The 27,089-nt window shown below is 30.9% G+C and overlaps 1 protein-coding gene across 1 annotated transcript in view; it reads left to right on the forward strand.

The window, feature by feature from the left end:
• The window catches only part of LOC145293249 (endoplasmic reticulum disulfide reductase DNAJC10-like), a 78,704-nt gene that overhangs the window by 30,778 nt on the left and 20,837 nt on the right, over positions 1-27,089 (forward strand). The window contains exons 5-13 of the mRNA XM_080139824.1: positions 7,663-7,748; positions 9,728-9,853; positions 13,529-13,691; positions 14,709-14,752; positions 17,208-17,330; positions 19,287-19,376; positions 24,222-24,344; positions 24,704-24,815; positions 25,632-25,768. Coding sequence (XP_079995950.1) covers positions 7,663-7,748; positions 9,728-9,853; positions 13,529-13,691; positions 14,709-14,752; positions 17,208-17,330; positions 19,287-19,376; positions 24,222-24,344; positions 24,704-24,815; positions 25,632-25,768 — 1,004 coding nt within the window. The remainder of the gene's footprint in view (positions 1-7,662; positions 7,749-9,727; positions 9,854-13,528; positions 13,692-14,708; positions 14,753-17,207; positions 17,331-19,286; positions 19,377-24,221; positions 24,345-24,703; positions 24,816-25,631; positions 25,769-27,089) is intronic.

Here is a 27,089-nt window from a genome sequence, read left to right on the forward strand (position 1 = left end):
TTTTTGGCGCTATGTGAAAACTTAACTCAAAATATGCGTGTACGCTTGCAGAACGCTTGATCTGCAGAGAAATTTTCACATCAATTGTGGGTAATTGGGTACAGAAAAGTGCCGGCTGATCAGAGTTAAGGGTAAATGTTTTTGACTCTCAACTTCTATAATTTAGTGACATCAAAAGAAGAGTTGGTAAAAAAAGGTTTATCCAGATATTCAAATTAATTATAAGAATTCAAGTTGGCTGAGTGAATGAGCTATTCTTGCAGCTCAAAACAAAAACGTCCATGAACTTAATGTTATTCAGCTTAAAATTCCAAGTGAGGTAATAACATGCAAATCTGTCGACACTGTTGCATAGTAGAGTTTGTGATGATGATGAGGCTTCTTATGTTGACTCCGTCTTGGACACCTCATTCCTAACATCACTGCTTTCTGGACCTTAATTTATTTATTGCGGACTATTATCCTCATCTTTCTTAGTTGTTGTTTACGATGTTTCGGCCAATGCGACGGGATAGGAACTTCGAATCTCCTAACTGCATTCTCAGCAATTACTGCCATCCATAGTTGTTGTCGTCTCACCACGTTTTGACCAAGTAAGCCTCTGGTCAGCTTTGGGTAGGATTGAAATCGCTATCTTCAGATAATTCTCACCTGGAACCATAGAGATTCAACGTCTCTATCCACTGCGCCATCTTCAGTAAGTTCAATTTCATTGGTGGAAGGGTCTCTGTGCCATGGAACATCCAGTGGTGCTTAGTCGTGATGAGATTTGAACTCTGCGGAGAGAATTTAAAGATGTCCATAGAAGTTAAAATTTGATGCATCTATGACGTGGAAAGAATATTCCCCCGCTTTTTAAAATTTTTTTTTATAGTAGATCTTATCAGAAGTATTTTTATGAAACCACGCCGGTACATCACGTCACCCAGTAAGCCCTTCTTCAGTGCGTTGGTGGAATCGTCCTTGCTGCAATGTCCACAAGGCCGGATCTTCTGTGATCGTCTAGAGATTTCGTCTTCGGAGATACCGGGTGCTCGTTGACGGAAGCAGTTTCACAAGTAAAAAAAAATAATAACGAAAATATCAGCAAATCGAAACTTTTGAATAACAAAGACTCCGGAGATTGGGTTATATAGAATGTATTAAAAGAAAACCATAAAAGAAATATATACAAACATATGTACAGTTTGGAGTATGAATTTGTAAGCAAGCATTTAAACTTCTAAGTGAGGTTTCCTCTTGCTGGAATTCACAGGTCTATTAATTTAACCCTTTTTAGTTATCGGGCAATAGACGAGGGGGGGGGGAGAGAGAGGAGAGGTGAGGTGGCTTGACTCTCGGACTTGCTCTGTTTTCTCCTCTTCTGGTCTCCTCTTCTGTTCTTCTCCTCTTCTTGCTGGAATTCAGTTCTATTAATTTAACCCTTTTTTAGTTATCGGGCAATAGGCGAGGGGGGGAAAGAGAGAGGAGAGGTGAGGTGGCTTGACTCTCGGACTTGCTCTGTTTTCTCCTCTTCTGGTCTCCTCTTCTGTTGTGTTTTGCTCTGACTCTTGATCTTTATATAGTAGAGCACTGGGCGGGGCGATAATTCCTCATTCCTTTCTGACCAATCAGAATGCTCGATAACCAAATCGTCTGATCCTCTCTCATTGGATAATTTGACTGATGACAGAAATTGGCCACCTCCCACAATCCAAGGATAATTCTAACTCCTCCCTGATCAATCAAAAACGCCCGATGGAAAATAACCAGTTTTCTCTCATTGGATAATTTCCAAATTGCGTAATACGCGGTAACCGCGTAAGTAAGAAAACTGCGTCCAAAAAAAAAAAATATGCTTTGTGAATTCTGCCCTTAGATGTGACACTTGTCATTATCAAAGGAAATGAACAATTTATTATTCTGTTAACATCTCGACAAAATATGTTATTGAAAATTGTCGGTGGCAAAAATCTCTTGATCTAAATTCCAAAACTGCGATTCGGCCTGAGAATGAAAACATTAGGAATGTTATTTTGGGTTCAAATGGTTTTATCAGAGTCATACCAAATCATTTAATATTTGATTCAACAAACATTCTCTGAAGCCAACAAATGCGTGTGTGAAATTTTAATTCCAAAGAAATTATTTATCTTTGTTTTGATCTTGTAACAAATATATTTTGTGACGCCAACAAATGTAGTTTTTTAGTTCAAAGCAAAAACATAATCTATCTGTTGTTTGTTCCAGCTGACACATGAATTGTGTCCTTGAAACGGTCGTCGCACTCTTTGAACCTGACCAATGCGTCTATACACCTTCAAATCAGAGAAAAAATATCAACAATCGAATTATGCTTTGAAGAAAGAAAGGAAAAAAAAATACTTTGGCAGAATTGAAATTCAGCAAGATCTTTCTTTTTCGATGTCGGCCCGGGGCAAAAAATATTAACATACATCTTTTAGTTAACCGGTGTTGCCCGGAATAAGATCTTAACATCTATCTTTCAATTACCCGATATTGCCCGGGATAAAATATTAACGTTAAATAAAAGCGTCACCTCGACCCTAATGGTCTGACGCTGCCTCTCTTTGGTGTTACATTCGCCCCCACATGGGGTGGCGATTCTCAATATGAGGACGACGCTCCATGTCCTCAACAACCAAAGAGGTTCTCCCAACTAATACTACTGCGTCTTAACTAAAAGTTAATGGTCACTGACGATTTCACGCTGCCTCTCTTTGGTGTTACACTTTTGTCTCGTACATCTGTAACACATTTAAATGCAATTCCAAACTTATATTCAAATAAAATATTCAACAAAAATATACGTTTGACAATCTGATTTACCATCAAATTGCAGTGAAGTGTAAGGATAAGCTCCTTGATTATTTATTACTGCTTTAAGCACTATCTCAAAGTATACCGAGCTCTTAGTGTATGCAAGGTTTTCTGTTTTGGTTTGTTTCTTTTCAGTCGAAGAAGTAATTTTTTAATGTTAAATACAATTTATGATTGTGTATAAATTAACACTCTTAATAAAAATACAATTGAAATATTTAATGATGTTTGAATAAAATTGTGATACTGCTGATTGGTAATGCCATGAAACTGCAGTAAAGTATAATTTATTATGTATTGAGATCTAAAAGGATATTGTTCCCTTTGTCTGATCTGCAGTCTTAATTTCATCGTTTAGTTTTTTTTTTTTTTATGTATATCACGTATGTTTTCTTTGGTTTCATTATTGATTTGCTGTCTTTCTGAGAAAGGTAAAATGTAGGTAAATGTTGACACCTGAATATAAGCTTGTTTATAGGCTTATTGATTGTTAATGATGGAACTTTCAGTTATTTAAAAGTATACGTGTCATTTAAATAGAGATTGCTTTGTTTTTGAAAATAGAAAAAAAAGCTTCTCATTAAATTGATTTAAACAAAAAAACATGTTAAATGATGCTAACATTTATAAAGAAAAATATATATTTAAAATATACAGAAGCTAGAATGAATATATATATATATATATATATATATATATATATATAAGGGGTATTAAATTATGCAAATAACCATTTACAAAGTTTATTAAAAAATGAATACAAGCAATTATTTCCGTATTCCACTGAGTTTCAAAACTTTTTTTTTTTTTACGAGGAAAATAATTAACTAAAAACTTTTAGACTTGCTATATAATAATGCTAAAATTGAAAACTAATGTTCGAAAAAAGTAATACTCTTAAGATGTGTAAAAAAAAAAAAAAAGAAAAAAAAAAAGGAAATTTAAAGTGATATTTAAATAAAGATGTCACTTAATAATAAAATCCAATCAATGAATTTGGTTGAAGTTATTAAAATCTGTAAATCTATATAAATCTCTTGCTCATGTAGAAATATATTTTCTTATATACCAATCCTTATTTAAGAAGCTCAATGTAATTACAGAGAAATATAGTGAATAAATGACAAAAGACTATATTCCAAAATTTATGATGTTGGCTACCTTATAATTTATTCCTTTAATTCAGTTGACATTTACAATTCTTGACAGTATCTGTTTCATAGCGCAAAATCTATCACTTAATTATATCAATCAGTGAATCTATTATGCCCTTAACTCGTCAGAAAAAATAGCAACAATCAATCCGTTAAAAGGAAATAAAATGCGATTTGACATGATTAAAATCTAAAAATTGGAAGAGAAGCTACAAATATCTTATGTCTCCATTACGCCATTTTGAATTCAGTGTGTGTGTGCCTGCCTGTTTATGTCCAAAAATATGAGGCGATTATTCAGATCTAAGGTAAATAACTTCCTACTTCCCAGGGAGGAGATAAATTGTGCCAAATTTAATAATCGTTAAAATTAAAAACAAAAATTGACGTATATATATATGTATACAGGGTAAAGTCTATCAGGTATGTGTATGGAGTAGAAGATATATGGAAGTTAAATCTGAGTAGTGAGTTGAGGATATGCATTGCATGAATAGAGATATATGAGAATAATATGATGGATGTGTGTAATGCAAGTCTAGTAACATCAGTAAATTAAAAGGTATATAACAAAATATAAGTTTAATTCATGAGAATTGATAATTTGTATTATTTGGACTGCTGTTCTCATCTTGAGTTTTATTCTGATAATATTTCGGCCGTATAACCTTCAGGTCTATCTTGCTGAACTTGGAAATCTTTGTGTTGAACTCGGGGATCTCTATAAAATTTCAAACAGAACTCTTTATTTAATCCACTGGAATAGTATGCTCTCATTTCGTCGGTGATCTGTAGTAATAAGTCAGAAGATTGCTCCCGTGAAAATAAGAGTAGGTTTAAAGATCCCAAAATTTACATTAGAATTATCCGCAGAGACCCATGATATAAGGAGTAAATTACTAAGTAAAATTCAGTTTTAAGTGCCACTCTACTGCAGGCGATTCTAAGAATACAACTTAAGATCAGTAATTATAAATAACTAACACGAAGACCTGACGTTGCCCGGGATTGAATGATGATCAACGAAATCCGTGAAATCGCCCGAGATGAAGCTTCACATGCCTTCATGCAGTAACTTAGTCACAAAATATGTTATTCTACATTGCAATCTAGAGAACCTACTATTTCTCTTAGAAAATATTTTATATAAACTTCTTTCCAGTAAATGAAAAAAAACCAAAAAAAACATTAAGATATTTATGTGTGGGCTTTGAACTTACAGACCGCATCATGCAAAAAAGAAAAAGAAAAAAAAAACACAAGTTTTCAAATCTTAGAAAATTCTTTGCAGTTAATGAAAAAAAAATTTAGAAATTTGCGTGTGGAGTTTGAACCTACAGACCACATCATGCAAAAAAAGCAAACAAACACTCTATCAACTTACCCACAGTAGAATTTTCACGGCCCCTTGTTCTATTATTGATGCTATGCAATGACATGAAGAAAATGGCCTTACCGATGATAAATTAAAATAATTGTTTCGATTATCGGTAATTATCGGGTGTATTCTGAGACAAAACTTAACTAAGATCACTCCCAGACTTATACACCAAAGTTCTGTAAATTTTAAAGAAAATCTGTTTAGCCATTTCAAAGTCTATAAGGAACAAACTCACACACAGACAAAGTTGCAGGAGTATAATTGTAGAGATACAAGCTAGTTGTAGTAATTGTATTTATGAGTGTTTTGATAGTGCAGCTGGTGTGGTACTTATCCCAGTTGGATTCCCGGAAGTGAATGAAGGGAACTTAGTTACTTCTTACATAAAAAAGGAACAGACGCAAAGGTACCATTTCAAAGGCACGCAGTATTTGGCCTTCTTTACTAACTAGAACAATTAACCCCATCCAGCCACTTCTCTTTCTCTATCTGGATACACAACTAGTCTAGGCTGCTCTTATTCTGACTAGTTTGATAGCTTGTCTGGTTGCTGTTGCAGCATTTGTATAATATCTAGATAACTGTAATGCTGTGTTGTTCATGAGAAAGGGACACTTTACATTTGTCTCCCATTGGCTTTCCCGAGGCTACTACCCCATAGATAAAAACTTGGCTAGTATTTTTCTGGCATCCTACAAACACCCACTTTGTCTAACTGAATCTATCTAAAAATATTAAATTTAAATGTAATGTGAATAAGTATCTTGTTGCAAAATTCCCAACTTAAGATGCTGCCAATTGCAGTAACCTGTTATATCTCTATGGCAAAATACTTTGTTTGGAGTGAATATAGTTAAAAAAAAAACAAAAAAACCAAGCAAAAGAAAAAAATTATTAATTTAAATTAATGCTAAGTGTAGTAATAATGACTATTCAGCTAATATGATGCTTAAATCATATGTGAAGGGTTGATTTGGTAATGAAATAAGTAAACTAACAGGTGCGGCGTGTCCGTTTAGTCAATTTGAAGCTTATATAATATGCGCTATGTTTAAATGTCATTCTGATTGTCCACTGCAGCAGTATTAAATTCCCAGATGGCGCAAGAATGGTTTTATTCAGATTGAAATCTGAGTAACTATAAATTCTATAAAAATATCGATTGTACATAAATGACGTAGTAAGCAAAAAAAAATATAAAAACTGTAAAAAAAAGCAAAAAAAAAACAAAAAAACGAGCAATAAAGAAAATACTTTTGCTTACCAATAATAAGCAATGTGTAACTACTAATTAACAACCCCAGATTGTTGTTGTTGCAATAGCATTGACCTTAGTCGGGTTAAGGTGAGGCTTTCTCTGGCCTGCACTACACCTCGAATCATGTTAACCTCAAAGCTCAATCAAATTCTTGTTAATGGTTGTTGTCCAGTAACTCACTTGATTTGCTTGTGCTACGCTGTCAGATTCCTAAAATCAACAAAGTGCTTTAAAAAAAAATAAAAAATGGCAGATCATCTAAATTATTGCAAAAGACATCTTGATTTATTTTTAGTACTTTCTTATAAAGCGAAAATAAAAAAAAATAATTATATATTACTATTTTTATTTATGTAAACATGTACGAATGCAACATTGCCATAACAATGTTTCGATTGATAGCCATGAAAATTAGTCTTCTATGGCAAAGAAAATTGGTGTATCCTTCAGTTGCTCATATTAAAAAAAGCATATATCATGTAGACAAAACACATGTAAAACAGCAAAGAAAAAAGTATGTATTTACCAAAATTAATAGAAGAAAATAAACAAATTATGACTGTAGACTTTGGTAACTTACTCGTATGTATATATATACATATATATATATATATATATATATTTATTATATTTATTCCAAGTTAAAAGTATCCAAAAGTAAAAACCATTGAATTTCAGTGAGGTTGTTAATAGTGCTCATTAAAAAAGAGCAAGATATTTTATTCAATTTAGATAGACAAAATTACCATAAGTTGCTACAATAAATTTACTGTTTCAGTCTTAAGACATTGTCATGTGACAAGAGACCTCTCAATGCAAAGCAGAGCATACATAATGGTTAAAGGAAAAAAGTAATTTTTTTTTTCACTATTTATGTATGATCTGCTTTGCATTGAGCTCTCACACTATGGATTTTCTACAGAAACTGCTCTATTCTTTATTCTTTTGGATTAACGCACACACATAGATACACACACACACACACATTACTCAAGTTTTAATTTACTTGATTATTTTTTCTATGTTTGTTTCCTATGGTTTAATTTCAGAACAAGCAGTTGAAGGCACCAATGATGTATGGTTCATAAATTATTATTCTCCACATTGTTCACATTGTCATATATTAGCGCCAACAGTAAGTAAGTCTGTCGTTTTCATTTTTTCTTTCTTTCCACTGTTGTTTCTGTGGATAATTTTAGCATTTTATTTCCAAAAAAGTGATCAATAACAAGGATTTAAAAGTGAATCCTTGAAATCTTATACTAGCAGTACCTGTGTACTGGCATTGCCTGATGGAAGTATGACATAATACCAGAACAGATTCAAAGTGGTAAGCAATTATCCTGATATAAAAAAAAAAAAAAAAATGGGCCAAAAAGTTGAATAAAAATTAGAAAAGGCTCGAATAAGAATATATATATATATATATCTATAAAAGTGAAAATGTCTCTGTGTGTGTCTGTGTACAGTTCCCTACCAAATAACTCTGTCAATTTTCACTCAAGAGACTCGAGATTTGACATAAGAAGTATTGAGATTTGGGAAAATCTTTTTAATCGCTTCTCAGCCAGAAATTTGGCTGTCAAGAGGGCAAAGTTCAACGATTTGACCTTTGAAAACTCTACCAAACTCCTCTGCCAATTTTGGGTCTAGACACTTGAAATTTTAAATGTAGGTTACTTGGACATGGATCAAACTTTTTAATTTGATTTGAGGCCCCAAAAATAAATGTTAAGGGGTCAAAATTGGGGTCAAAGTTAAAATAAATTTGACCTCTGTGGTCTCTATCAAATTACTCAGCTAGTTTCTGGTCTAATCTTTTGGAATTTTACATAAAGAGTATTCAGAGATAGAGCAAGCTTTTTAATCGGTTTAGATTTCAAGGGGTCAAAGTTCAAAAGATTTTACCTTTGCAGTGTCTAGCAAATTACTCGGCCAATTTTGGGTGTAAACATTTGAAATTTGTACATAATGGATATTCAGACATGTGGCAAGCATTTTAATCAGTTTTGGGGCAAAAATTTCACTGCCAAAAGGTCAAAGTTGAAAGTTGACCTTTGCAGATTCTACCAAATTCCTCTGCCAATTTTGGGTCTAAAGACTTAAAATTTTAATTGTAGGTAACTTGGACATGGGTAAAAATTTATATTTTGATTTTAGACCAAAATAATAAATGTTAAGGGGTCAAAATTGGGGTCAAAGTTAAAAAAAAAATTTAACTGTGCAGTCTCTACAAAATTACTCAGACAAATTTTGGTCTAAATATTTGAAATCTTACATAAAGTGTATTTCCATGTAGGGCAAGTTATGAACAGTACATAGGGCAAAGCGAGGCTGAACTGCTTGTTGTTTGATAAAATCAAAGTTAAATAGACTCTGCTAAGTTTTTATTTTACAGAATAAAAACTTAGCAGAGTCTATTTAATTTAGTTTTATAAAAATTAACAAATTTGAAGATAAATCCTTCTAGGCTGAGTAAAATGTTGTTACAATGTGCTCCTTATGGAAATCGATAATGTAGAAAAGTAATTATTAATGAAAACGGTTTTCGAAGACAATTACGAAAACTCGAGTTTTGCTAAGAGTTTCAAAGATATTTTGAAAGAAGTCAAACCAAAGAGAAAATCTTGTAAATGATGTTACAATGTGCTTGTTATGGAAAATGCTTAGATATAAAAGTAATTATTACTGAAAACAATTCTCAAAGACAATGATTGAAAATCGAGTTATGCTAAGTGTCTATGAGTTTGGGTTTAATGTCTAGCCTCAGTGTTTCTTTGCTATGGTGCCATTTTGTAAATGGGAATAACTGTTCCAATTTTATCATATATAGAAATTAAAAAAAAATGTCTATTACTAGTGAAGATTTGGTAACTGCATGCCTGAAACTAAAACTATACTATTCTAAATGTACTATGATGCTATCTTTCAAGGTTCTTTTCATAGGTGGGGATAGTGTAGTATCTATTCTGTTGTCATGAGACCATTCTTACAGGTATTACCTCTTCCTTTGGGGGTGGATATATTCATTTGTTATTATACTATCCTTCCAAAATATGTCCGAAGAGATCATGTGTTTATTCTGTTATATTAATTCTTTCTTACTTATTTCAGTGGCGAGAGATGGCCCGAGAACTAGATGGCGTTGTGCGTATTGGTGCTGTAAATTGTCAAGACGACTGGCAAATCTGTCAGATGCAGGGAATCCGTTCTTACCCTTCTCTTCTCATATATCCGTCCGTAAGTTTTTGGCCTGTTGTTTTTCTTGTTCAACGTTACGGTCGATGTAACCTCCAACCTTCTTCAGGTACATCGGTAGTCTGAAGAATCCAAATAATACGAATACCCAGTCCTTGTCTCAAAAATGCAAAAATATAATGTTTATTCATTTACTAGGATATGTTATGGCTTTTTCATATGGAAACTTCAGTTCTTTTTTATGCCACCAAAATGAAGTTCATGTCGATGAAACAAGAAAGTAATGCACCAATCATAAAATATGTACAGGTACTTGTGCATCTATGTTACTGCGCTGAAATAATGTTATTTAGAAAGCCATTCTTAACATGTGGAGGGGGAGGGTGTTTTGTAATTATTCTGTCCTTTCACCTAACAATTTAATAAGCTAAAATATTGTAAAAATTGAATTTAACTTGAAAATACTGTTGAAAAATAGTGTGGTAACATAGATTCACGAACACTTCTGTACACCTAAAGTTTGTGATGATTTTAGTTCATGGCTAGACACTGCGATGTCACCCTCAATTAAATGGGATAGCGGAAAGAATGGTGTAGACTGTAAAACTGACAAGTATAAATATGTTTTATTAATGCTGTTTTAAGTTATCACAATATACCAAAACTAATCTAAAAACTAATGAAAAAGCAAAGTAGAATTCTGCTAATGATGTCCTAATCCACAAGTTAAAAAATGTGGATGCTTATTCAGATTGCACCTACCTGTCATGAAAAATCAGAAAAGTTGTCATGAAAAATCAGAAAAGTTGATCAGTTATTTATTTATTTTTTTCATTATTTATAAATAATAATTTTGCGTTTTTTTTTTTTTTTTTTTTTTTTTTTTTTTTTTTTTTTTTTTTTAGACGAGGCCATGTTTTACTAGAGAACATAATAAGGATAGGTAATCAGTGTATTAGAGTTGTCTGCCCTTGTCCTGGAGGTTTTCTTTTTCTTTCTTTTTTTCACTCTCACTGAATCAGAGTAAAATTTGATTTTCTTGAATAAAAATAAAACTACTTCATCAAATTATGTAATTTTTTGAATTTTTCATCTATGTCCCATGATAGGTACAGACATTTCTGTAAGTGCTTAAATTTTAAATGCCATTAATCTGAATAAGCACCAAAATGTGTTACCAAAAACCAAAGATTAAAATCCAGAAAGACAAAATTATTATGCACAAAGGGATACAGCGTGTTAGTCCATGCAGGTCAAATAAGACCCCGCAACGAATATGGAGAGCAAAATGATAAAAGAAATCTCTACGATTCCGGTTCATACTGAATTATTTGAACATTCTCTTGAGAACGAAATGTTAGAATAAAAATGAAGATCAAATAATGCAAGAAGATGACTACAGCATTGAGAGATTTTGATCTCCGAGAGAAAAAGGAGGAGAGAAAAGTAACGCAGATAATGAAGCAATTAGAAATACAAGACATACCAGGGGTGTAAAACCTTTACGTTTTAGAGAGCTATTCAGTATTCCTAATTAGCATAAAAGTAAAAACAAAAAAAAGAAACAAAACAAAAAAGACTTAATAAATAATGCTCTCTATCTAACCTTACATTCTACAACATTAACCTTTCTCTTTATTTCAGACTGTGAAAGAGAGAGCAGTTGTGCTTTGAGAGAGCTGCTCCCTCCTATCATGAGAGACTAGTGGCAATACCCGGCATTATCCCGGGCAAAAGTGTAACATAACTTCTATCCCTCTCTCTTTTCCACTCTCTTGTTTTCCTACACTCCCTGCCGCCTTTTTTGCTCAGTGTATACTTTTCTCACATAACTCTAGTCAGAAACTGAAAAGTCTTTTACCTTTCTTTACATTGATATTGTTTTTTTTTTTTTTAAGTTTAATTGTAGATATTATATATCTGGTGTTATGTCAGTTTAAAAAAACAAAAACAAATACCAACTTTGTGGGTGTTTGTATGTTTCAAATTTTAGCTGGACACATAAACAGGCATTTACCTTTCATATAATATATGGATGAGGATATCCTGTATATACATATACCAGAAAAGATAAACCAATTGAAGACATTGTGCAGCCACAAATGATTGTATGCCGTCTTAAATAACTTTCATGACTGCTCTTATTAAAAAGATGAGAAAAAAAGGCAGCAAATTATTTCTGAGAGTCATTTACACAATAAAACTTAAAGCTATGTGATAAGCCACTCTCTGAATAATCTATTTGGATTAAAAATGTGCTACTGCGACAGTGTCGTTGGATGTAACAATGATGTTGATGGAAAGAAAGATCGTTGTTAGAAAAGGTGATTATGATATCAATATAATAAACCCACCCACTTATTTGTTGACATTCATAAAGAAGAAATCTGTTTTGTCATGATAATTTCTGTTGACATAAACGTTCATTAAAAAAGAACACTAGCTGAAAACCAATACTGACAAAATTGGTATTGTTAGAAAGATCGGTCTCTCGAACAACAAATATCCAAAAATTGGCCCAAAACATTAATTCTTTAACTGTCAACTGGGCTGTTTTTTGCAAGGAGGGGTCAGTTTTTGCGTCAATATTTTTGCAAGTCATTCATGCCTGTCGATTTCAACGTACGTTTAAAAGACGTTATTTCGAAGGCCTGTGACGTCATAAGTGCGCCGTGGGTGAGATGGCTAACACCTTTGCTTTTTTTACCTCCATTTCCTCTTTCGCATTACAAGTTCAAGCCTGGCTACTGTGGCTATTTTTTATTTATTTATTTTTTTGCGCTCGCATGGGCACTCTCTGCTATTTTGATTGAAACATTTTTTTAGGGAGGGGTTGCTTAATAGTTTTATTATACCACCTCTTTCCACCCAGGTAACGCTGGGTAGCTATGCTAGTTATAATAGAAAAAGAACCCAACTTTTAATAATTTAAATCCTCTTTATCGTCATATTTGGTTTTATGTCCATTTTACCTGCTGACACATTTTAAATGACTTTTTGTAATTGACTTCCAAGCCAACCTATCTCTAGCCATGTCTTTACTTATCCTTATTCCATCTTTATCATTTCCTCCAGTATTTTCCTTGGTCTTCCCCTGTGTGTTGACTCTGCTACTTATAATAACAATGAATAAAACAGAAAAGAAAAAGTTCTTTTGATTAACACTGGAACCATAAAAATTAAGGAATACGAGGGTTGTTTAAAAAGTAATGCTTCTTATTTCTTTATTCCGTCCGAGTGGATCAGAGGGGATTGCAAATTGCATTTTTATGATGACTGAACTTATGCATTCATGATCAGAAAGTTTCATCTCTCTGTTGCAGACATTGACAGTGTGAGACTCTTAAGAAAACAACTGTCATAGACATGTGTCAGAGATGCATCATTGAATTCCTGGCAAAAGTGTATTGAGAATGGTGGTGACTATGTAGAAAAATAAATTCTGGAGCACAAAAGGTTGCTCGTTTTAATAGTACCACTCCCATCTTCGTACCTCTTTAACTTTAAGAATAGGAGGCTTTATGTTTGGTATTACCCTTGTATGGAGTTCCAAATTACTCATTACTTTCAACTTTTAAGAATTTGTTTCTGGATGATGTTGTTATTTAAAAATATTTTAATGTCTTTTTTTTTTGTCCATAAAATAATAAAGATATTTTAATTTAAAAACTGTTTTTGTACATTAATTTTTATTTTATTTTTTTTTTTTTTTATCAGCGAAAAAAATATTATGGAGATAGAAGTACAAAAGCAATGGTAGACTTTGCCTTATCGCACATCAAGGTGACAGTGCTGAAATTATCACCTTCAAATATTAAACAAACGTCTGCAAAAGATTCTTCAGCACCTTGGTTAATCAGTGTGTGTCACACTGATGGAGGTAAAAATCAGAAAAATCTAATTTCTTTGGAATGGCATGGAGAGGGATTTTAAAATTTCAATCTATCTTTTTTTTTTAATTCTAAATCTTTTTTTTTTTTTTTTTATAAATTTCAACATTTTTTTTTTATAAATTTCAACATTTTTTTCTTTTTTTATAAATTTCAACATTTGTTTCTTTTTTTATAAATTTCAACATTTGTTTCTTTTTTTATAAATTTCAACATTTTTTTCTTTTTTTTATAAATTTCAACATTTTTTTCTTTTTTTATAAATTTCAACATTTTTTTCTTTTTTTTATAAATTTCAACATTTTTTTCTTTTTTTATAAATTTCAACATTTTTTTCTTTTTTTATAAATTTCAACATTTTTTTCTTTTTTTATAAATTTCAACATTTTTTTCTTTTTTTATAAATTTCAACATTTTTTTCTTTTTTTATAAATTTCAACATTTTTTTCTTTTTTCATAAATTTCAACATTTTTTTCTTTTTTCATAAATTTCAACATTTTTTTCTTTTTTCATAAATTTCAACATTTTTTTCTTTTTTCATAAATTTCAACATTTTTTTCTTTTTTCATAAATTTCAACATTTTTTTCTTTTTTCATAAATTTCAACATTTTTTTTTTTTTTCATAAATTTCAACATTTTTTTTTTTTTCATAAATTTCAACATTTTTTTCTTTTTTCATAAATTTCAACATTTTTTTCTTTTTTCATAAATTTCAACATTTTTTTCTTTTTTCATAAATTTCAACATTTTTTTCTTTTTTCATAAATTTCAACATTTTTTTCTTTTTTCATAAATTTCAACATTTTTTTCTTTTTTCATAAATTTCAACATTTTTTTCTTTTTTCATAAATTTCAACATTTAAAAAAAAATTAACGCTTAATTTTAACTTCAATGTTTCATTGGTTCTGTTACATTTTCTTAACTACAGTTTTTGTTTACATTTTATTTTTTAAACCTGCAATATTTTAAAAATTAAATTTGAAATTTTTACTATTTTAAAATAGATTGTATGTCATCCACCAGTGAAATGAAACTGGCAGCTATGTTGGTGAGTTAAAAATATTTTAACAATTTTTTTTTTTTTTTTTTTTTTTTTTTTATTAAAAAAAGATGAATTTTATCTTGTTAGTTTTTATGTCTTGTACTTTGGATGGTTCATACTTTTTTTGATAAGCGAACATTTTGTGTGTTAATTTCTGAAAAAAACAAACTGCCGTATTACTTTTAGAATACCGCACCCCACTCCAAAACAAAAAAATGAATTAATAGAAATACAAATGGTAGAAATGAAGGAAGGTGAGTAAAATTAGAATGTGAAACTAAATTACATTAAAAAAAAAAAAAAATAATGGCAAACCAGTTATTGTTTTTCTTCGTACCAGAAACTATTGAGGAAAGGAATGAACAAACGTATAAATAAATTTATTTAAGAATATACATAAAATATTCTTAAGAAAAGATAAATAACTAATAGAAAACAGGATGATATACTAAGCAAATATTTTGCTTATGACTTTCCATTTTGTGTTACAAATAACTATTAATGCCACGTAACGTTACATCTCTGTAAACAGAAATGATGATTGCTGAGATGTAATTTGGCTCTGTTTTAATGATAATTAACTTAAGAATATATTAATCCTCAAAGGGTAAATATATCAATTTTGTTAAATGCAATAAGATTGTCAGCTTCTTGGATTATCTTTCAATTAATGAACAACATGATCTGAAGAAATGAATGCCATTCGCCATGATCATCAGGTAAGTTGAAAGTTCAAAAGAGACGAAAGACTTATTTAAAACTTTTCACTTAATTATTTACTCTTCACTTAATTATTTACTCTTCAATGCATCTTCTCAACCCATTTGCAAACTTTTGTCAGAAACAGTGGTGGATGCCATTTTGGTGTATACTTGACTAAATATTATGGACTTCCATTCTCAAGAATTTTAGCAGAAAGAAGCTCAAATGTTGGAACCTTTTGTGAACTCGTGTTGGAAATGTTTTCCAGATTTATCTGAGCAAATATGTTTTAACTAGTATTTTAAACTAGCAAATGTACTTGCCAATATTTAACAGTTACTGTTGGGTTCACTGATTTGAAATTGTATCAATTGTTTGTAGAACATTTGCAAATCTATATGATAATACGCTAAGGCGTTTTATGTTTGTGTATACGTTACCACCCTTCACACACATTTAAAAAAAAATGATATCGTCCAATCAGTAAAGCTGGTCATTAAGGATTAATTTGAAGTTACAAAGGTAAACAATCTGGACTTTACTCTTTTCAAAGAATTGTTCCAAAATCCTGTTATATCACCCTGTCAACTAAAACCCACATAATTTTAAATAAATCTGTGTTAAAAAGTGACATTCATTTTAGTTTTTAAGAATATTTAGCTGACAACTATTCTAAGACAAAATATTTGTTTTAAAAATAAATTGCTAGAATTTTAAATAAATGTAAAAGACCTATTCATTTTGTTTATTTATATAAAGACAATTATTTTTACAGAAAAATAAAGTTATTAAAAAATATTTTTTTAACAGTACTGACTCTGACACTTATTTTAAATGAATATTATCATTAACAGTAAATTATACAGATGTAGAAATCACCATGGGATTTCCACAGGTCCTACTCGTCAGTCTATATTTAGATATTAAAAGTATTCGTCTGGCGTTGCTTATGTAGAGATATATTCCTGGTTAAAATGATTAAAAAAATTTTTTTTTTATGAAAAGATAATTTTCAACTATAGTCATATTCACAATTTTTGCATTGGAAGTTCAAAATAACATTTTTAATATGAGATCAAATAAAAAAAAACTTACTGTAATATTGTTACAAAAAAAAATATGTTGCATAAAGATGGCTATAAAATGACTGGATTTAGTGGATTGAAACAAATTTGAATTAAAAAAAAAAATAATAAAAATACCAATAATAATTTAAATGCAGAAAGCTGTTTTTAAATTCAATTTTTCACCGAGATATTTTTTTGCTTAATTTTATTCTTGTTTTATAAAATAAAGAAAATCTATCTAATATTTCATGGACCTTACCGATAAGTGACACTAGTGATCACAGATAATTTCTGTTGTGTATTTAGATTATTTGAAATGTTAACTCTTCTTAAAACATATTTGAATGTTAACCATTTTATTTTCTATTGTACAAACATTGATATATATATATATATATATATATATATATATATATATATATATGTATATAAGTGATAGGACTATTCCAATACAAATATTAAGATGACATATAGCTATATAATATTGCATTGTAATTTGGCTTTCAACCATATTTCATATGTATTATATATAGAGAGAGAGAAAGAGAGAGATTAAGAACTAATCACAACTTTTATCAGAATAATTGCATTGAGCATAAAATAATCCAAAGGGACATAAAATAACCAATGATTTTTTAGTGTTTGTTTTTGCTTACAAAAAATAATTTTTTTTTTTTTTTTTTTTTTTTTAGGAAGGTTTGGTAAGTGTTGGAAGCATTAACTGTGACAAATATTCTTCACTTTGTGCATCATTGGATGTCACAGATGGAGTCTATTTTTATAATGATGGAGGAGTCAAGAAAGGTGAAAAAACGGTAAGTAACTCCTCAGAATGTTGATGAATACACAAGTATAAAATATTTACTTTGTTAGTAAAAAGTATTTTGCTTTTTAAGTTTTAACATTCTGAAACCTCATTTTCTGTTTGACTACATTACAAATCTATGTAAATAGAACAGTAAATGTATGTGTGTGTGTGTGTCTGTGTGGAAATATTTAACCAATAAACTCTTAAACTACTGGTCACATAACACTGAAATTAACAGGAAATAGTAACCATACACTAAGGATGGATTATAACAAATAAAATCTTTGCTTGGATGGATGAATAATATGTACAGAAATATGCTGGCAAGTTGAAATGCAAAATTTTCATTTCAACTTGCCGAGATTTGTGTTATTTTTGCACATATTCAAATTTATTCATAGCTTGAAGTGGTTTAATTTTAAGGTTTTTTTTTTTATCTGTTTATAGCTCAAATGGTAGGGAACATAGCTGGAGTATTAAATGTTTTGGTTTCAATTCTAGCTGATGGCACCCAAGTCAGTTTTTAAATCTTTTGAAATCTGTGCTATATATTAGGTACAAGATAATATTCAATAGAGAATTGGCTCTGAATTAATAAATATGAAATGTATATAAATTAAAATATATTTAAGCATATTTTACGATCAGGTCCCCACCCCCACCAGTATTTGACTAAATGAAGAAATGTCTGTCCTTGTTTACTTGTCTCCCCAGGAGGACAGATCCAACAACAGTTTTTTATGTGGAGGGGAAAAAACATTTCCCTAAAGGAAACCTTCTGGATTCAGGAAAAAATAAAAATTGCCCTGATCTAGAAGGATTTTGAGACTGAAAAGATGAAGTGTAGTGTCAGAACACTTTTCTCCTAATTAAAAGGCAAACTGCTCTGAAACTTAGGAACGAGCTTTAAGTTGTGTAGAGATTTTTCTAAGATTATATTTATCTTTTTGTCTAAGAAAAGGAGTTCCCAGTGAGGCATTAATCTTGTCCAAACTTAAATTCTATTAAACCTTCATTGTTTTGAAAATCTCCATGTTAAATTTGAAAATTTTTATTACTATAAAATTTATTTCATTTCATTAAAATTAGATGAATCTGATTTTATTTTTCTATTTAAAAGTTAAGGAAAAGAAAATGACTAGTTTGTTATAAAGAGTAGTCCCTATTGTTTCCTAACAGTAAAGATTAATTTTTCAATGTGAGAGCCCCCCCCCCCAAATAAATAAATAAATGGCTCTTTGGATTAGGACCAAAATAAAAATTGCATGAGGTTAAGACTTCTCATCCCTTGACCATAGACAGAACAGATACAAACTTTCTAACTTGAAACCAAGATAGTCTGCTACAGGAGATTATAGATGAGGTTAACAGCATGCATCTACTAGCATTGATACTGCTTTTTTTTTTCCTTCTGTCTCTCATCTGTGATTGTATCTATTTTATATGTGGTATTTTATTTTTTTAAGCATCATTTGTTTGTGTCTCTTTCTGCTAGTACGTATATTTGTGTCTTACACTCTCTCCCTGACCTAAAACTATATCCGATGGTGAAGCCCCACCTTGCGGGCCTTAGAGAGTGTGGAGCCACCCTTTAATTGCCATTGCTCCCAGGTCCACTCTGACCTGGAGTGGTAGTACCTATTAGGGTCCCAACTATGGGTTAAATAGAATCTGACTTAAAAAAACAAATATACTCGTTCCTGAAAATAACTAGATTCGGCATTAAAAAACAAACTGAAAAAGGTTGATATGCCGTAAAACAAAAACAACCAACCAACTACACTCTCTCCTACTGTCGTCTACATGCTTCTCCTCCATTTCTATGTATGCGCACACATTTTCCCCCCACCTTCTCTTTTTGTCTTATCCCTTTAGCCTCTGTCTCTCACTTCACATAAAACATAACTTTCCGGATGACCAAATAATATAAAGTTATTTTTTTTTTTTATTTTTTTTTTTTCAGCATATAAACAGTTTGATTCCACAAGAAATTGCTTTTGAAGTTCTTGGAATGTTGCCTGATGTCACTTTGTTAGATGAGAAACAGTTTGATGTGAGTTTTTGTTTGTGTCATATTTTACAGCATTGAACAAACCTCGACTATAAAGCTGCATATATAAATGTAGTATAGACTTTAACAAAGTTGATAATATATTTATGATTAGGGCTAGGACAACAGCATATTCTTTTCATTGTTTTGACTCTCGAATATGTATCCATTGATATCTTATATGCTTTTATAGTGCGATGTTGTCTCGGTTGATTGACTGTGTCTTACTGTGTCGGATATATGCTTGAGGGTTTTGACTAGTAATGAAAAGAATACAGCCGTATTTAAGATGTCTGTCCACGGATGCAATTGAATACAAAGCCCTATATCAAGATAAAACAACTTATTTTAAATAAAATTTAAACAGCATTCCAGTGATGATATTAATTTTGTATTAGGGCTTCTTTTTTTCTTTTTTTTTTTTCTACAATATCACTAGGGATAGGAGGAGGTTTTTGCCAGACATCAAGAATTAGCAAAAGCTATGTTTTACTTTCATTTAAGATAATTTCTCCTGTCCATAGCAATTTATGTTCAGATGTAACTTTTTCAATTATGTGAAACAATCTTATACAGTAAAAAGAATGATGAAATGATACTTATATAATTCAATTAAACTTAAGAAAAACACATTTTTTTAAATAAAGAGGGGGAAAGACCAGCATGTAAAAGCTACATATTTGTACCATATTGAGAAAGAAAAAGAAACTGAAAAACTTAAAAGTATTTATAGAATTTAAATTTCAAAATTTGGAAAAATTATCCCGATAATTTTATTGCAAAACCGACTTTTTTTTAATCTATTCCTTCATTGAATTAGCTTAACAAGAAATGAAGTATGAATAGGATTTTGATAGGCAAAAATGAAATTAAAGACTCTCAGGCAATGTCAATATAACTTGAAAATTATAGAAATTTAAAAGTAAATACGAATAAAAAATTATTATTGAAGGTTCATTGCTGGGCAATGACAGATAAGCATACCAGTTTTGAATTGTAAAAAACATGCCCTTCTCCTCCAGTATATCAGATGTAGAATATAACCAGGATATTATCTGCTCTACTAATTCCGGAGATACTTCTCCATGCACTTCTGAAATTGGAGCTGGCTCATCTCTGTTCCTTTACTTAATTCTTGAAATGGAGCCATTCACGCTTGTCACAAAAAAAATGCTACTAGTTTTCTTGCTTTATTTGTATCTCCAATAATTTAAAAAATCCGACAAATTTTCGACAGTAATTTCACATACTTATTGATTAAAATAAAAATGATCAGAATAAGTGGTTATCCTCCCACACACACTCCCATTTTTTGTTTTTAAATTTAAATCTCTCATTGCAGAAAAGTTTCAAAACAAATATAGTTACTCTTTATTTAAATCAAAAACAAAAATAAATGAAGCTTCTTTCTTACACTGCCGCCTCTGCTCAGTAAAGACCTGTCAATATAATAACCTCATCATTTATGTTATGTTATGTAGAGTATTTTGAAATATATTTGATTATTAACAAAAGAATTATATCTGACTAGCCCGGGTGTGTTGAGGTGCATGTAAGGGAGTTGGTTGAGCAACCAAAGCTAAAAAAAAAATGAATTAAAAAATTAAAACAACTCAAAATAGTAGCAAGTACCTGTGTGAGTGCAAAAAAAAAAATAAAAATAGGAGTAGTAGACAGACTCGAACCTGTAACGCACAAGAGAAAAAGGTGAAAAAAGCAAAGTTGTGATGTCACGCGCATTTGAAATAACCTGTTTTATGCACTGTCATTCATGCGAGGCTTGAATGACTTGCAAAAATGTCAACAAAAAAACTTACCCCTACTTGTAAAAAACGACCCAGTTGACGGTGGAAGAAAGAAGGTTTTTGGCCAATTTTTGGATATTATTTGTCTGAGAGACTGAACTTTCAAACGCTATCAATTTTGTCAGTGTTGGTCACAAGTGTCAAAAGTTTTAGCGAGACCTACAAGCATACATACACATAAACAGATTTATATAATAGAATAGCGGGGATACCCAGCGTTGCCTGGGTGTGAAGAGGTGGCATAGTAAGGAGTCAATACAAGCGGAAAAAAAATAGTCGCATCCTGAGTGGAGAGAGGTGTGATAAAAAGCAAACGGTAAAATAATTCAGTTTTTGTTTTAAAAGGAAAAATATCCCATTACGTAAGCCTCAAAATAAAAAATAGGCAGGCAGACTCGAACCTGTAACTCAAAGGAGGAAAAGGTGAAAAAAAGCAAACTGCTTAACCCCTGTGGCCACCATGACATACGGCTTCGCTGTCGTTCAAATAAAGGCTAGTCATTGTAAGTGCATATGATGACTTTGCAAAAATGTCGACGAAAAAGTGACCCCCTCCTTGTACAAAATTGTCCAGTTGAGGGTGGAGGAATTAATGTTTTTGGCCAATTTTTCAATATTTATCGTCCAAAGGATCGAGGTTTAAAATGATACCAATCTTGTGAGGATCCGTCGCGTGTGTGGAAAGTTTTTGTGAGACATACAAACACACTCTCACATTTTGCCTTTCATATATTAGATTAAAGAATATCATTATTTCCAGTGCATTTTAGCAAATATTTGTTTTGTTGTCTATATTTAGATATTAATCCACTAAATTTTATTTTTCATTATCTGTACCTACCCAGACATTAATTGAAACTATCTATAAATATATATATAAATTTGTATTCCTGTCTGTTTGTCTATTTGTTCATAAGTTGATTAATATATACAAAAATTCATTACTTTATCATATTATTCATTCCTATATATACTATGATTATTGCAAAATATAAGATTAAAGAAGTGATGTCATTTGCATATTACATTAAGGAAAATCGACTTTATTAAATAGCGGTGTATTAGTTATTGTTTATAGTGAGAGAATTATTTTAAGAGTTCTATTTAAGTTTATTATTTAAATTTGATTTATATTGATAACATTTAATTAAATTTATTTTTACCGACACCGATTTCTTTTTATGAATTGGTTTGTAGTTATTTCCCTTGGGCACGAACGTTGTTCTTTTTGCTTTTGTTTTTCTTTTTCGGCAGATATTAAAACAAAAAACTTTCAAGCATTATTTTTGGAATTAGTTTAAATAAAATAATTTCCATGATTTCGCAATTAATGTTGTGGTCCAGTGAATGTTTATTTTAAAGTAAACAAACAATTCAATTCAACTACGATTCTTTATTTAAAACAAAGACAAAAAAACTTTCATTTACGTTTTTTTACCAGTTTTTTTTTTTTTGTTCACATTTTTTTTGACATCGTAATTATGTTTTTTTTTTCTTTTAATAATGCAATAAGTCATAACTCATCATTTTTATAACATAAACATTCGGTTAACACAAATTCTACTTTGGTATTTTTGAAACTGAATTATTTACAGTTTGTTTTCGTTGCAACAGACCGTAAAAACAAATCTTTCTAGACTGAGGTAGCATAAAAGAAATTCGCTTAAACTGGAATATAGTCATAAGAAGGTGCTCAATATCCGGAGAATAGATTTTCTTCGTATCTCTTCTGCCGAAATATCTGGTGGAGAGTTTGTTACGTACTTCTTTTTTCGGGGGAGGGGGGGTGTTACATTTTCGTGTTTTCATTCATCCTTTTCTTTTTGAAATTTTTGTTGGGGTAACGATAGAGTTGACATATAATAATGAAAAACTGCTCAATATTCTTAGTATAGCAGGTGTGGCGAAACCGAACTTCATGTCGACCCTGGCAATGCTGGGTATCCATGGTAGTATTATATAAAAATATGAATTGTTCTCTTCGATTTTTATTTTTTTAATCATAAAAAAATTTTTACATTTTATTAGTTGACTGTGTTGGATTATAATGTCAATACCATGAAACAATAGTAACAACAACAAAAAAAAAAAATAGGCTAATCAGAATCAAAGTTTGATATATCAGCTTAAATGCTATTTATATCCAACTTTTAAAATCTTAAAATTTATGTTAGGTAAGTAAAATATATATAAAAAAAGGACATCAGAAAAATCCCCCAAAAGTTCCTTTGCTAAGAAAAAAAGGGTGTAAAATCCTTTTAGTAGAGAGGGGTTTAATTAGTTAAAGTTTCTGCTGGATGTAGTGTTAATTCTGGATGGTCTTTAGGTAGCCATTAAAAGATGTATTGTGGTCAATTGTAACAAACAATTTTTTTTTGTTCTGTATGCAGTTGTAAATTTTGCAAATGAGGTCAATATTTAGGGTGGAGTATAAGGAAGTATTAAAGCTTCCATCCCAGCTTAGGAGCATTCAACCATAAAATCCCGTTTCAATTCTCACAATGAGTGTTGGTATCAGTTGAACAAAATAATAGTTATTTCTCTTGGACTGATGAAAAGATTGTGATTGCTTTTGAGAAGAGTATGTCAGCCATTACAGTTTACGATGCAATATATGCATCTCCATCACAGCGGATTCTACATTACCATTTAATCTGTAAATTAAATATGTTAAAGGTTATATTTTGCCCATCGAGCCTCTTCGAATGGTTATTAAACTGATAACACGTATCATCAGACATGACACTTATGGGTGAACTTTTCTATAATAACGAGAATTTCATGAAGAGGTTTGCTTCGTACCACCATGATCAACGTGCGGTCCTCGTCTGATGTGGACACCCCCTTATCGAATGTGTATGTATGCAGCAAAGTAATTATTTTCATTAACTTCGTCAACCTCATATTGTATTGTTCTCCAATAGTTAATAGAATAAATACACTTGAACACATGGTTAGGAAATAAAACTATACATCTTATATTCTCTCCTACACATAAGTGTTACTTTGAGAATTTTATTCTTTTAAAAAATTTTCTTTTTAGAAATTCAGAAAAGAGCTTAAAAAGAAGGAAGGAAATCCATGGATCATACATTTTGTGGAGAATGATGATCGGAATTTAGAACTGCGGAAGATTCCTAGACTGGTGGAACAAGATATGATCCAGGTCTATTTTATTTTATTTGTTCATTTTTTTTTTTTTTTTTTTTTTTAAAGCATTTCTCTTCATAACAATCTTAACTGAATACTTGAATGCAGCAATGCACAAAACATACAATATTATTATAAATAGGAGATGGACACCGAATGGACTGGGATACAGGGTGATGGGATACTACTTTTAATATACTGATCAAACTCTGTTAAAGCTTTTTGGATGCTAGTTGTTTCCGTGTCCCATCTTTCTGTGTCCCAGTTCGTTTGGTGTCCCATCACGTCTCATTACCTTGTATCTATTGGCTATATATTTACCTTTTACCTATCTATAAGCTGTAAGGTTATTATTATAATTATTTTATTTTTTAGGTTGGGCGAATTGATTGTCGAAAACTTCGAAAGCAATGCGATGATCTTCATCTTAAGAAACTTCCTGCGTTTCTTCTGTTTAAATCAGGCGGAGGACATGAATTTTATTATGGTCAGTCCCCCTTTTTTTATTTTATGTATTCAAACTTTTTTCACTGTGTGATATTAATTCTTTTTTTAACTGTTACCTTTTATTACTTACTAGCGAGGGGTACCCGGCGTTGCCCGGGTGTTTGTAAGTGTGTGTGTGAAAAAAACCGAAATGTGGAAAAAAAACAGGTGCCCGTGAAAAAATAACGAAGCCTTGACGACGCGCAGTTGGAAAATAGTAAAGTGTGAAAAAAAAAACAGGTGCGCGTTTTTGATTGATGTGACGGCGATAGCTATTCAGCAGTTAGCATTTTGTGCGGGACAGTTTTTAATGAGGTCAATAAATCTGTTTGTTTGTTTTTAAAAACCTGCTCCCTCGTCTCGAAATGAAAGCTACCGTCTGATATAGTCGACATTGACCAAACGTTACTTAGCTCTCTAGAGACCACTGACTCTGGGCTTGTGATTAGAGTCGAGTTTCGCTTTTTGTTTATACTGAAAACTGAATGTAACGCGTGCCGATGCGGGAAATGTCGAATAATTAACGTTTGAAAGTCAATAAAATTAAATAGACAGGCGAGCTCCGTGGTTAACTGTGATTACAATTTATAGATGATATAAAAAGTTTTAAGAAGTTGTGAAGCGAGCGAGCGCTTTTCTGAAAGAAGCCTTTTGTGATCATCGAGGAAAAGCGTACATACATACATTTTCGCTTTTCTATTTATAGATTAATTCTTTTTTTAACTGCTGCCTTTTATTACTTGTTGAAAATTTATACTAGCATTTCTGCTCCACCTTTATAATATCCATGTCTTTTTCTCTTTTTCTTGCATTACAGGTCGGTTGACAGCCCATGATGTTGCTGCTTTTGCTAAAGACAGCATCACAGCTCCGTTAATGGCTCTTGGACCGAAAGATTTTCCTGATCGAGTTGTTGATAGTAAAGATCCTTGGTTTGTTGACTTTTTTGCACCAGTAAGTAAAAAAAAAAAAAAAAAAAAAAAAAAAATTTTTTTTTTTTTTTTAAATGTAAGATCTTTTTAAAAAATTTATATAAATAAGTAAAAAAAAATTAAATAGATTAAAAAAAAAAATTTATAAGATTGCAGATTGAATTAACGTGTCTTAAGAATATTTGTTCATATGCAAAAAATAAACTTGGTGCATTGTTTGCATGAAACTTTTCAAATTGAATTTTGTCAGACAACCCAACTGTTAAAGACACAGGGACATCATCAAAATGGCCGGATATAATCATTTAGTTCAAAAAGTCATTTAATCTAGTATATAAAGATAAGTCATTTGGATTATTTGCGCCTGACAAATTGTCAGTTAGTTATTTCTTCATTTACATCAGTAGTATATGTATATTGCAGAGATTAAAAAAAACAAATTCCAAATGGCTTTATGATCCCATTTTATTATTTTTATGCTTTGTTTTATGGTGCTTTTATAAAACCCTTCCTTTGACTGACCTTACGTCTCGAAGATGCTACTTTACTGTTATAAGGAAACAAATCTGCATATTTTGTTATAGGAAATTGTTTACATACAAATAAAGTATTGTTTTTAAACTCTTATTTACTTAGAACAAAATGAACCAAACAGTTTCATTCAGCTTATGTCACTTTCATTTATTCATTAAATGTTCAGATCAATGATCCCTGATATAGATTGTACACTCCACAATTTTTCCAGTATACAAATTCTCTCTTTATTATATGTGAATGCTTTTATATTTTTCTTTTTTTATTTTAATATCACTTAATTATATATTTTTTTTCATGTACTTTGTAAAGCTTTTTTTTTATCGACGTTTTAAACCTTTTAAACTGAAATGAAATTCAGTCCTTTTAAATGATAAATTATATCACTATATGCAAGAGTTGAGGGCAGGGGGTTTAGAATTTTAGAGATGATTAGTTGGGGCATGGCAAAAACAGGTTAGGATCCATTGAGTTAGCTGCACATGCATCTTTCTTTTAGTCTTTTTTTGGAATATGAAAAAAGGGTACTAGGAGAAAATATTATAAACAACCATCCCTTCAAATATTTCAGATTTGCATGAAATTTTATCCAGAGTAATTAGATAACAATGAAGCAAGATTTGCTGAATTTGAATTTCTGTTAAGGCCTGTTAAACTCAAGCCTTACATTTCTGGTATTGTCAAATCAGGCCTGTCTGAAGATACTGGCTTCTTTATTTAAAATACACTGAACATTGATGTTTTTTTTCTTTTCCAAACTCGATCATAAAAGTGAAAAACAACCAAACCAAATACCATAAATAAATATT

The sequence above is a fragment of the Euprymna scolopes genome, chromosome 2, assembly GCF_053919585.1.
Source record: "Euprymna scolopes isolate OS-2025 chromosome 2, ASM5391958v1, whole genome shotgun sequence".
Classification (NCBI taxonomy): Eukaryota; Metazoa; Mollusca; class Cephalopoda; order Sepiida; family Sepiolidae; genus Euprymna; species Euprymna scolopes.